Source organism: Protopterus annectens, chromosome 8.part0 (genome assembly GCF_019279795.1).
Source record: "Protopterus annectens isolate FY-2018-M chromosome 8.part0, PAN1.0, whole genome shotgun sequence".
Classification (NCBI taxonomy): domain Eukaryota; kingdom Metazoa; phylum Chordata; order Ceratodontiformes; family Protopteridae; genus Protopterus; species Protopterus annectens.
This window is the reverse complement of record NC_056741.1, coordinates 1,782,802,893-1,782,816,116: the sequence shown is the minus strand read 5'-3', so window position 1 is coordinate 1,782,816,116 and position 13,224 is coordinate 1,782,802,893. Positions and strand designations below refer to the sequence as shown.

Below are 13,224 nucleotides of genomic sequence, written 5' to 3'. Positions count from 1 at the left end.
CCAGGACAGCTAGAGGGATGTGGCAAATATGGTGGGCAAGGAAAAATACCTGAAGTAGTAAACTTCAGAAAGCCAAAACAAAAATCTGATTTTAGCTAGCTGCAATACTACAATCAGAATCAATAATGTGCGAACCAAAACTGTGTACTTACCAAAACACTAGGTTTGAAGGATTCAGTCTTCATTAATGCACATGATTCTACACATGGCACATGCTCTATTCAGCTAATGCAACTTTCCAAGGCTACTGAAGTATCACCCTCCTCCCATGGAATCTGCACCTGCTTCCAATCTGCACCTGCTTCCTTAGACTTCCATACTCTGACCAAAGTCAAGAAAGCAAACAAAAGACACACAAAAGCCTTCCTCTAACCACACAAGAAGCTGGAGAAAGGGCTGGTTAATGAAGCAGAATCCTCCAAGTAGATGTAATGGTATGCTACATATATAACTTTTATATCTGCTAAGGAAATTAATTTTTAACCCATAGGACACAGAGTCCCTTGCCAAGTCTCCTGGGTGACAGGTCCAGGGATCTCACCATTAATACACAGAACACAAGGAGTGGAAAAAAAAATACTCTAGTACAATATCTAACCTTCAATGTGGATCAGACATACCCAGAGAAAAACAGCTAAGGTGACTGAGTAGTGATCATGCTGTCAGTATACTGGAAAGATGTACTCGGACAATCATCAAGCTTAAATCACAGATGGCAACCGCAATGGAACTAAAACAGAGCAGCACAGAGAAAAAAAGGCGGTGGCAGGCAGGGAAATAGAAAAGAAAAAGCCAAATAGGAACTATTCAGCAGGCCTGAAAGCCCTATTTGAAGAGGAAGGCACCTATAAAAATAAAGTGCGATTTACACTGGTACAAGCCTGAAATGAATGGCAAAGGTGGTCACCAACCTTTAAACCAACACAGAAAATACATCTTCAATGAAAACTATTTAAACTTGAACTATCATGATCCAAATGAATACTTTCAAGAAGAAGAAGAAGCTGTGAAATTCTAACAGGCATAGGTATCATGGGATGAAGATGCATGTGTTTGTGTAGCCTGGGGAACATCTTACATTGAACACAGCATTTGCACTGCACACAGCCCGATGGCTTACAGGGGTACATATTTCATTGGCAGATCTGATGTTCATTTATACATTTTATCAAAAGAATGAACACACCTTCATAGGACAACTTTTAAATGCATATAAATCTAGAAATTGAAGACTGCTATACACAAGCCAGAATACTCAAATCAACTGTAAAACAGGTGTGGATAAGAGGCGTTTTAATTCAGATGGAAATAGTACAACTTTAAAATGCTACAGCTGATAAATTATGTGAAATTCATCACAAGGAATTTTATTTAGCAAAACAATGCACATCTTGTTCCCAAACTAGTGCAATAAGATAATTGAACACAATCTATTCTTTTCACAACTCAATGTGCTAAAACAGAACTGCTTCACATATTGAAAATATTACAATTCAACTGGTCCAAACCTCCCCTTCAGTGGCAGAGGACCTTATAATATCCACCTGAGCAATTAAAGATCTAGCAGTGTTGCAGAAAGTAAATAAGCAAGACGCTACCAAATATGCAGTATGAGGAGATTCAATACAATCTAGCAAAGACTGTCAGATTAAACACTTTATTTTTCCACCAGACTGAAAATAGCTTATAAATCTGCATGTGGGGGACTACCTTTATATAACAGCCTATGAGGCTGTAATACCTTGAGGTGGACTATATAATGCTAGGGAGTAAAGTACCTACCACAGGCTGCATAACTCTGTTCCCTAACCTGCCAATTTTAAGGATTATTAAATAGTACCAAATTCAACTAAAATGCAATCAGTTCTTCCTCAGACTTGAAAGCCATCCATCAGAAATTACCCTTTTTGCGCTGATTTAAGATTCAGTCTGTATGCCTCATCTCAGGAGTGACAGACATGGGAATATGGCATACATGTGGAGGTTGTGGGAATCAAACTCAGACAAATAGGACAATGCTCATTTGCCGTTCACCTTCTTCACAGATACCCTCTAATCTACACAAATGTATTAAGGTTTTCAAAACCACCTTGCTGTTTCCAATTCTTCTGCCCTTTTACTCGAAAATCAGTCAAGTAATACTGATGCATTATAATAACTCTCATCAGATGCAAAACGTAATCATTCTAAAAATGTGACTACAAAACTATACATTTCATCTTTTAAAAGTAAATGAACATTGAATGTATTGGAAAACACTTTTCCGTTCCTTCCTATGGTTACTGCATTGTCACTAGAATAGAAGTACTACCACATGAACTAACAGCTTGGAAGACAACATATTAGAAATCAGAGTAACGTGTATGAGTAGTGGTTAACAGTATTTGTCACTGGCTTGTCAAAAAATTACATCATCTAAACATCTTGTAACAGTGAGACTAAAATTCAAATACTTTGAACAGCACAGGTTACTGAAAACTGTGACACGTGCATCAAGTAAAAACAGCAGCATAGCTCTTAATAGGGGTACATCACAGTTTGAAGTTTTTTTTTTTTGATACCAAAGGTTACATCGCACAATGAATCAACGAAATGCCTGAATTAAACCTCTTTCTAGCATATGAATACATTGACCAAGAACTTAATCTGATAATTGTGTTAACGGAAATATTTTAGTGCAGAACATTTTCATCTATGACCAGGGGACAGACATTAACCAACCCATCAAACAACTACTAAATCAAGCTGGAATGGTCTTTCTCTCTGCAATTGTATTTTACACTTTCTATCCACAGTCACTCCATCTAAAGTAGGGAAAAAATAAGAAAAGAAAAACAGCTTCCAGACTGCAATGTGGAGATAACCAGCTACAATCCAATACCAAGTGCCATATATTACCCGTCAGGAAATGGCATTAAATTGCAGCACAATTCCGGCCCTTGTACGGCTGTAAAAGCAGGAAAAGGTCACTTTTGTATGCCCCAACAGGCAAAAAAAACCTTAATTACGCATGTACATTTTAAGAAAACTGTACAACTTTACCACCAAACAGTGCTACAAAGGATGCCTGGAACTTTGCTGTGCAGAAAATGCTTTTTTGTTTTGCAATGCGTTCAGTTTATTTCAAATGCCATTTAAAAGATGCACACAGAGTTGAAATCTACAGATGAAAGGCAGTTTACTCCAATGACAGAACTGACACAGCTGCGATCTTAGAGAAGCATGATGAGCTTGGACAGTGGTTACCCTTAAAACAGTTTGGAAACAAGACTACCCAAGGTGTGTTACATATGCAACTGAATAGTGTGAGTTAGCAAAATCAGTATTTTTCTTAGAAATGCATACCTCCAGTGAAATACAGAAATTCAGCTCAACAGTAAAATGCCGTACTGTCACCCGATTAAGAGTGTTATTCTGGTCCCATCCTGTTCATGAATTAGTTTTCAGCTTTAGTATGTCCCAGGCTGTAGTAAATACCACAATCAAAAAACAGAGCTACTGTCTGATCTACTCTGATAAACCAATACAGAATTACAGCATAATGGAAAACTTAAGAGACAAGACTACAAAAACTCAAATCCCACCAAAGTTACTAACTCAAAAGAGTGCAACCTTCAGCAAAGACATTCTATTTGTAGGTTAAAATACATCAGCAACAGTAGGTCAGCGAAAATGTAAAATAGTGTTTAAAGATCATGGGAAGGGGGAATCAAACTTCACTTAAATGGAAAATAAAAAGTTTAAATGTAAATCAAAAGTTTTGGTATAACAGCAGAGTCCTCCCCAAAAGTAAGCCTCTAACACATGAACAGATTTCAGCTATAACATAACAGAACTAAGGGCCACTTGCTTTTTAGTTGAGGAAGTCTAACATAATAAGCTTCTGTACACCACAGCATCAAGTTAACAAGACTCTTAATAATGTACATGTTACACACAGATGGATTCTGCTTCTTTCAATCTGTGTTTCAGTGACCTTATACTAAGTTACTGGGCTACTAAAGGGTGCCCATTTTAATCAAATCTTTCATGACAATAAAGAAAAACTGCAAATGTTGGCTGGTTTTCTTTCTAGTGCCCAGAAGATCTGTTCTTTATACTTTGGGTGTGCCATTAATTTGTTCAGAGTTCTTAACTGCATCGAAACAAAAGATCCATTAGTCTTTTTACACCATTTGTGATACACGTATATAGGGTGACAATCCAATTACAATAAAAATCTCAAACAGTGTTCTCTCTTCTTTGAGGTGAATCCAACTCCATCTTGGCAACTTTACACAGATAATATACTTCTGCAGAATCATAGTTCCAGTATTTCTCTCATTATACATCATTTAATTGGTTCTGATCTAGAAGAATTTTCTCTCCTGGTTTAAAAGCTGGCATTCCCATGTAAGGGCAGCCTGCACATCGGAACGCATCTCCAAGGTAACACTATATGGGAAGAAAATGACATGTTAACAGTTTGAACTACTAAGCATTTAAAAGACATATTCTTTATCTTTATTGTGTTACTTACATGCTGTGTCTTATGTACTCTGCATACTTGGTCTACAACTGAAATTGGTCAACTGAGATCACAGCTCTACCCTGGTAAACAAATTCCAATAAAATAAAAAGAGAAGCTTAGCAGCTAAATGAACTGCAGAAAAGTACAGTAGTGTACACTTACCATAAATGTAGATGTTTGAGTGTACTCACTGTTACAGTCATCACACTTGGGTTATCTACCTGCAGGTAGCCCTCAATCGGACGAATACCAGAGACTTAGTATTTCTGCTTCGGTTGCTGTCACGTCAGGGGTATAAACACAGGCAGCCAACACCATTACATTAAATTTTCTTGCCCCAAATGTCAGGAGTCCCCCAATAGGGAGCTAAGCTATGGTGGAAAACACTCCATCAGTAAAAAGCAAATTCCAATACCCCTGCAAGGGGTGAGTATTATACACAAAGAGGAGAGCGAGAAAAGGGGGCTGGAGGGTGGGAAACCAGGACTGCAACAGTGAATACACTCGACCATCTACATTTATTGTAAGTGTACACAACTGTACTATGTTCTTCACATTTCACTGTTACAGTCATCCCACTTGGGTTGATTCCCAAAGCTGTAGAAAGGGTGAAAGGCAGTCAAGAAATGTTTAGGATGGCTAGTATGCCCTGCAGGACTGCAGTTACAAAACCCATCCAGGATTTGGAAAAGATACGCAGGTGGTAAAGCTTGGTGAATGTGTGTACAGAACTCCAGGTAGCAGCCTCCAGAAGTTCCCTGGTAGGGAAACCCCTGAGGAATGCTGTAGAGGTAGAAGCTGACCTAGTGGAATGAGTTCTGACCCCCTGAGGGGTTAGCTTCCCACAGTGTTGGTAGCAGAAATGGATACAGTGTGCTATCCATTTGGAAATTGTCTGTTTTGAAATGGCCTTGCCCTCTGCCCCTGGTGCAAAACTGAGTAGCAACTCGTCAGATTTCCTGAAGGACTTAGTCCTATCCAGGCAGAATCTGAGCGGTCTGTGCACATCCAAGGAGTGCAGGATCATTTCCCCTTTATTTTGAGGATTAGGGAAGAAGGTTGGTAAATGGATAGATTGGTTGAGAGCCACACTGGACACCACTTTAGGCATAAAGGAAGGATTAATCCTGAGGGAGACCCTGTCAACATGAAAAATAATGAAGGGTTCCACGGCCGTAAGTGCTTGTAGCTCAGACACTCTTCTTACTGAAGTGATGGCCAGGAGCAATGCTGTTTTCCAATAGAGGAATTTTAAGTCTGCTGACTCTGCAAGCTCAAAAGGGGGTAGTGTGAGCTTTTCCAGTACAAAGTTAAGGTCCCAAGCAGGGGTGGGTGCTCTCCTTGGTGGCTTTAAGTTGTCTACCCCCCTCAGGGACTGCTTGATGAGAGGGTGAGAGAATAGGGGTGCCTCAGAGTTGTAGTGAGCCAAGATGGCAGAGGCATGGATCTTAATGGAGGAAAAGGACAGCCCTCTGTGGAGTAGATCTGCTAAGTAATCCTGGATTAGCGGCAGGGAGGGCAGAGTTGTGTCCTCTGCTTTAGACTGAATCCAGAAGCAGTACTTTTTCCACTTATCCGCATAGGGTTTCCTTGTACTGGGTCTTCTGGCTTCAAGAATGACATCCAGCACCTGCTTGCTTAGGCTGGTTACTGAGGGAAAATTCAAGGAATAAGCCAGGCTGCAAGATTTAGGGTTTGCAGTTGCGGATGCAAGATCTGTCCCCCTTGCTGAGAGAGCAGAGTTGAGTTCTGGTGTAGGTGACAGGGTAGCACTGGTGCCAGGCTGCGCAGGAGTGAGTACCAGTGCTAGCGTGGCTAGTCGGGGGCAATCAGCATTGTCCTTGGTCTGTCCTGTCTTGCCTTGAGCAATACTCTTGAGAGAAGGGGCAGAGTGGGAAAGGCATAGATTGAGAGACTTACCCACTGTAAGGATAGGGCATCCACTTTCCAGGCCTTGCTGTGAGGTGTCCTGGTGCAGAATTTACTGAGCTGGTGATTGCAAGGGGAGGCAAAGAGATCCACCTCTGGGGTCCCACATTTCTGAATCAGAAGGTTGAAGGTGCTGGGCTCTAATTGCCACTCGTGTGGGTCTAGGAGATTTCTGCTTAAATCGTCTGCCAGTGAGTTTTGTTTGCCTGGCAAGAACTGAGCTTGCAGATGGACCTGCATGTCCAACGCCGTGTTCCACAGGGCCATAGCTAGCCTGCAGAATGGGTTCCCCCCTGCTTGTTAATGTATCACATAACTGTGGTGTTGTCGGTTTTTATTAGCAGGTGTCCTGGTGAGAGTAGGGATCTGAAGGCTGTTAGAGCGTGCAGCACAGCTAGCATCTCTTTTTGGTTGATGTGCAGATGAATTTGACTCCAGTGGCCCTGAATGCACTTGTCATCCATGTGTACCCTCCCCAGGCATAGTCTGATGCGTCTGTGGTTAGGGTCTGGGCGGCGTGGGGTTGAGCAAAGGGCAGTCCCTTGTTGTGGTTGCATGCTGCTGCCCACCATAGAAACTTTGTCCTTAGACAGGGTATGATAGGAATGACTGTTTCCAGGTCCTGAGAATGTTGGCAGCAAAGACAAGTACCACCGTAGTTTCCTCATATGCAGTCTGGCATATGGAGTTAGTAGGATGCATTAGGCCATGAACCCTAGGGCCTGCAGGATTTTCCTTGTGGATAGCTGGGTTCTGGTGGCCATTTGAGTAAAGCAGTCTGTCAGACATACTTGTTTTTATGGAGTGAGGAATGCCAACTGGGATGCTGTATCCAAGCTTGCTCCCAGGAATAGAATCTTTTGACTGGGCACTAGTGTTGATTTATTCTCGCTGATGGTGTACCCTAGGGAGGTTAGAAGGTTTTTTTACAAATGTCAGATGCTGCAACAGCATTTCCGGACTGCCTTAATCAGGCAGTTGTCCAAGTATGGGTAAATTTGAATATTTCTCTGTCTGCAGTAAGCAATGGCTAGAGCCAGACATTTTGTGAATACTCTGGGAGCAGTGGATAAGTCAAACAGAAGTGCAGAGAACTGATAATGCATAGATCCTGCCCTGAAGCATATAGATTACCTGCAAGAGTCCCTTACAGGGATGTGCAGATAGGCTTCTTTTAAGTCTAGGGTGTATACCAGGCATCTTTGTCTAGCATAGGTAGAAGCTGCTGCAGGATGAGAATTTTGGTACCACCAAGAAGGTGTTTAGAATTGAAAGATCTAGGGTTGGAAATCAAGTGCCCTCTTTTCTAGGTACCGGGAAAAGTCTGGAATAGAATCCTTGACCCATCTGTTCCGCAAGAACAAGATGAATTGCCCTTATAGAGAGCAGGGATTGAACTTGGTTTTGTGCCTCTGCCCACTGGTTTGAAGGAAGGTCTGGGAATCCTTTTGGGATTGGCAGTGAGTGGAAGTAAAATTTGTACCCCTGGTATACAATGTTCATGATGGTATCTTGAAATAAAACTGTTCCTGTAACACCTGGTGCTGGCTTTTTCGTTTGGATACAATGTTGAGGACCTATCGGTCTTTGTTGATGGAAATCCAGTTTTTTGCATGAAGGGCAAGTTTTCCTCCTAGGAGCACAAGCAGTTGGGCAGAGATGGGGAGTGGAGTTGAGAAGTCATTGGGAATTCTTTCCGTACGGGGGTAGCTTAGCACTCCCTGCTTTTGAGGTGGAGGCACTCTATTGCTCCATTGGTTCTAGTTTGAGATGGCCTTGAGGGGGCTGGAAAGGACCAGTGTTTCGAGGGGCAATGCCTACTGAATCTAGGAGGCACTACTTGCAAGAATTCTTTGCCTGTCTGCATAGATTTAGCTTTTTCTTCCATCTTTTTAAGAACCTCTTCTGCTTTGGTGCCAAACAGAATACCCTTGTTCTAAGGAGCGTCTAATAATTTTGATAAGACGTGGTCTGGCAAGGTCTGCTCCTTAAGCCAAGCATGCCTTCTCAGTATAGAACCAGTGACTGCTGCCCTGAAAGATGCTTCTAGGGTGCCAAAGCCACAGTGCAATATATGCTTGCTGACTTGGCTTGCAGAATACATAAGCTCTTGCAATTCTTTTTTTTTTCTACAGTCTGTAAAGGTAGCTATTTTTTGCTTAATAAGTTCCATAATATGTTGTTGGTACTTCAGCATGTGGAACTGACAATTCAAAGCCCTAATGGCGAGAGTTGCAGCAGTATATACTTTCTTACCCCATCTGTCTAAAGCTCTGGAATCCCTGTCCGAAGGGGTGGGATTCTTAGCTGTAGTTGCTTTGATACCTTTAGGCCCCTGGGAGATGACCTCTGGGTCACCAGTAGGATTTTTGAAAAGGAATTTGAGAGAGTTTGTTCCTTCAGCCAAGAATGCCTTCTCAATACAGGCCCAGTGACTGCAGCCCTGCAAGGTGCTTCTAGGGCATCAAAGCCACACTGCAAAGTATGCTTACTAACTTGGTTTTCAGAATGCATTAGCTCTTGTAAATCTTTATTTTCTGCACAATCTAGAATTAACACCATTTTTTGTTTAATTAGTTCCACAATATGCTGCTGGTACTTCAACATGTGAAAAGTACAGTTGTGTACCTACCATAAATGTAGATGTTAGAGTGTGTATTCACTGTTGCAGTCATTACACTTGGGTTATCCTGCAGTCGGCCAGAATTCCAAAGTCTAGGTATGGCGTTGGATGCTGTCGCCTCTTCCCTGACGTCAGTGCACCAGGGGTATAAAAGATGCAACCAATGCCGTTTTCTTCAGTTTTTCTTGCCCCAGATGTCAGGTGCCCCCAAATAGGTAGGCTGAAAAATTTATGCCAAAAAGCATGCATGTACTAAAATAAACATTTCCTTCATCTACAAGCAAATACACCACATAGGTTGTATTGAACAGAGAAGTACAGAAAAGTCCCAGCAAAGAAAAGGGGGATGGTGGGTGGGTAACCTGGACTGCAACACTCGAACATCTACATTTATGATAGGTACACAACTGTACTATGTTCGTGTTTCACTGTTGCAGTCTTTACACTTGGGTTGAGTCCCAAAGTGGAGGTTGGGTGGCTAGGTCTAAATAGGATTAGGAGAGGCTACCAGACCCTGCAGAACTGCAGTGGCAAAGCCTGCTCTAGATTTAGAGTAGAGAGGTAAGTGGTAGTGCTTGGTGAAAGTGTGCACTGAACTCCAGGTTGCAGCCTCTAAAATGTCTTTGGTTGGTACTCCTCTGAGGAAGGCTGCTGCTCTGGCAGAATGTGGCCTAATGCCCTTAGGCACTGATTTGCCATGCTGTGAATAGCAGAAGCAAATGCAGTGTCCTACCCATTTTGAAATAGTCTGCTTTGAGATGGGCTTTTCTTATGATCCTGCAGCATAAGCTACAAACAGTTGCTCAGTTTTTCTGAAAGCTTTAGTTTTGTCCAAATAGAATCGTAGCTGTCTGTGCATGTCCAAAGCATGCAGAAGTCTCTCCCCTTTATTCTGGGGATTTGGATAGAATGTTGGCAAATGAATGGTTTGGTTAAGAGCCACACTGGATACTACCTTTGGCATAAATGTTGGGTTTGTCCTTAGAGAGACCCTGTCCTGATGAAAAATAATGAAAGTTCCACTGCCATTAATGCCTGTAACTCTGAGACTCTTCTTGCTGAAGTTACTGCTAGGAGCAGAGCAGTTTTCCATGATAAGAATTTTATATCAGCTGTACTGGCTGGCTCAAAAGGAGGCAGTGTGAGGTTTTCTAAAACAAAATTGAGGTCCCAAGTAGGTATTGGTGCTCTCCTTGGGGGTCTTATGTTTTTTGCCTCTCTGAGGTACTGTCTTAGTAGTGGATGAGAGAAAATAGGAGGTTCCGTATTGTAATGAGCTGAAATGGCAGAGGCATGGATCTTAATTGATGAGAAGGATAGGCCTTTGTCCAGCATCTCAGTTAGGGATTGTAAAATCTGCGATATATTTTGAACAAGTGGTTTGAGTCCTTGTGCCTGGTTCCAAGCACAGAATCTCTTCCATTTTTCTGCATAAGATTTCCTAGTGCTGGGCCTCCTGGCTTCTAAAATGACATCCATAACAGCTTTAGAGAGAGGTGTGGTCTGAGTGGCTATATTATCTGCCATGCAGCCAGATTTAAGATTCTGAGTTGACTGTGCAGAATCTGATTGTTTTGTTGAGTCAGAAGATGAGGAATTTGAGGTAAAGGCCAGGCTGGGCCTTGTGACAAGCTCTTTAGGATTGGGTACCAGTACTGGCGTGGCCAGTCTGGGGCAATCAGGATCATTTTTGGCTTCTCGTCTGACTTTTAGGAGCACATTGGGAAGAAGAGGCAGTGGAGGAAGGGCATAAACTGTCAGGGTTTTCCAGCTGAACGATAGAGCATCCACGTTCTTGTGCAGAATCTCTGTAGTTGGCGGTTGTGAGGGGAGGCAAAAAGATCTATGTCTGGGCGTCCCCCATTTCCTTGTTATCCTGCTGAAGACCTGTGGATTTAGTTTCCATTCGTGAGGATCCAGGAGATTTCTGCTTAGTTCGTCTGCCAGTGTATTTTTCGTTCCTGGCAGGAATTGTGCCTGCAGATGTACTTGATAGGTCAGTGCTGTGTTCCACAAAGTCATGGCTTGCCTGCAGAGGAGGTAGGAATGTGTGCCCCCTTGCTTGTTTATGTACCACATAACTGTGGTATTGTCCGTCTTTAGTAATAGTTGTCCTGGATGTAGTAGATCCTTGAAGGCTGTCAGGGCATTCTGTACAGCTAGCATCTCTTTTTGATTGATGTGAAGATGCACTTGCTCCTTGGGCCACGTGCCCTGAATACATTTTCCTGCCATGTGTGCCCCCCAGGCATAATCCGATGCATCTGTTGTTATTGTCTGCCTGGCTGTGGGTAAGGTGAAAAGTTGTCCCTTGCTGTGGTGACAGGCCAGTGCCCACCATCGAAACTCTTGTTGCAGGCAAGGAATTAGAGTTATTAGTGTTTCCAGGTTGTGGCAATGTTGAGGCCAAACACTTTTAGATACCATTGTAGTTTCCTCATATGCAGTCTTGCATATGGAATTAGTAGAATGCAGGATGCCATGAAGCCCAGGGCCTGCAGAATTTTTCTTGCAGGGAGCTGCGTCTTTGTTGCCATCATTTGAAAGTAACGTGTCAGTTGCCTTTGCTTGTCTGGCGTGAGATAAGCCATCTGGGCAGTTGTATTCAAGCTTGCACCCAGGAATATTATCTCTTGAGAGGACACTAGTTTTGATTTATTTTCGTTTACTGTGTACCCTATGCAAATTAGTAATCTTTTTACAAACGCCAGATGCTTTAGTACAATGTCCTTGCTCTCTGCTTGAATAAGGCAGTCGTCCAAGTAGGGATATATTTGAATTCCTTTTTGTCTGCAAAAATGCAATTACTGGTGCCAGGCATTTTGTGAAGACCCTGGGCGCAGTAGATAAGCCAAAGGTCAGTGCAGAGAATTGGTAATGCATTGAGCCAGCTATGAATCTGAGGTATCTTCTGCAAGATTGCCCGATTGGGACATGCAGGTATGCCTCCTTGAGGTCCAAAGCAACTAGCCAAGCCTCCTTGGCCAGCATGGGTAGAAGTTACTGCAGTGTTAACATTTTGAATTTTGGAACATCCAGGAAAGTATTAGGATTGACATGTCCAGTATTGGTCTCCAGGCTTTGTCCTTTCTGGGAACCAGAAAAAGTCTTGAGTAAAAGCCTTGTCCCTGTTCTTGCTGTGGTACTCTTTGAATAGCTCTCATGTCCATGAGAGCAGAAATTTGTTTTTGTGCCTCTGCCCAATGGTTTTGTGGCAGATCTGGCATACCTTTTGATTTTGGAAGGGTGTGAAAGTGGAACCTGTAACCCTGAGAAACAATATTCAGTACCCATTTGTCCTGGGTGATCATGTGCCAATTTTGTGAGAAAAGTGCTAGCTTTCCCCCTAAGGGTGCTACCAAAAGGTAAGTGCTTGGCATTTGTAGAGGAAAGTCATTGGGACTGTTTCCTATAAGGTTGTGATTTGTCTTCTCCTTTGGGGGCTGAAGCACCCCATTGTTTAGGTCTGTATGAGCCTTGGGGCTGAGATCTGCCTCTTGGGCATCTGTATCTGCCTCTTCGTGGCCTGTCTGACACCGGAAAGGACCAATTTTTTGAAGGCCAGTTTCCGCTAAACCTAGGTGGTTGAACCTGTAAGAAATCCTTTACTGTCTGCATTGATTTTGCTTTGATTTTGCTTTACCCTCCATTTTCTTTAACACCTCTTCTGCCTTAACACCAAACAAAGTATCATGCTGTAGGGCAGCATTCAATAATTTTACTTTAACATGTTCAGGTAAACTTTGTTCTTTCAACGAAGCATGCCTTCGAATGACAGAGCCTGTAACTGCGGCTCTACCAGAAGCCTCTAATGAATCAAAACCACATTGCAGAGAATGCTTTCCCACTTGTTCAGCTGCATGCAATAAATCCTGCATTTCCTTATTGTCAGGACATTCTGAGTTTGTAAGCATTTTCTGTTTTAACAAAGACATGAGGTACTGTTGATATTTAAGCATGTGAAACTGGCAGTTTAAAGCCCTTACAGCTAAAGTAGCAGAAGTGTAAACTTTTTTCCCCCATCTACGCAGAGCTCTAGAATCCCAATCAGAGGGAACAGGGTTTTTTTTCCAGTGGAAGCCTTAACCCCTTTGGGACCCTGAGGGGTTGTTTCTGGGTCAGCAGCAGGGTTTTTATAAAGAAATGTATGACCTGGGACCCT

General features: G+C 42.5%; 1 protein-coding gene across 3 annotated transcripts in view; it reads right to left on the bottom strand.

Moving 5' to 3' along the window:
* Window positions 1-1,276: 1,276 nt before the first annotated feature.
* The window catches only part of CIAPIN1 (cytokine induced apoptosis inhibitor 1), a 589,375-nt gene continuing 577,427 nt past the window's right edge, over window positions 1,277-13,224 (bottom strand). For all 3 annotated transcript variants that reach the window (XM_044081283.1, XM_044081282.1, XM_044081284.1), the window contains exon 9: window positions 1,277-4,434. In XM_044081283.1, coding sequence (XP_043937218.1) covers window positions 4,324-4,434 — 111 coding nt within the window. In that variant the 3' untranslated portion in view covers window positions 1,277-4,323. The remainder of the gene's footprint in view (window positions 4,435-13,224) is intronic.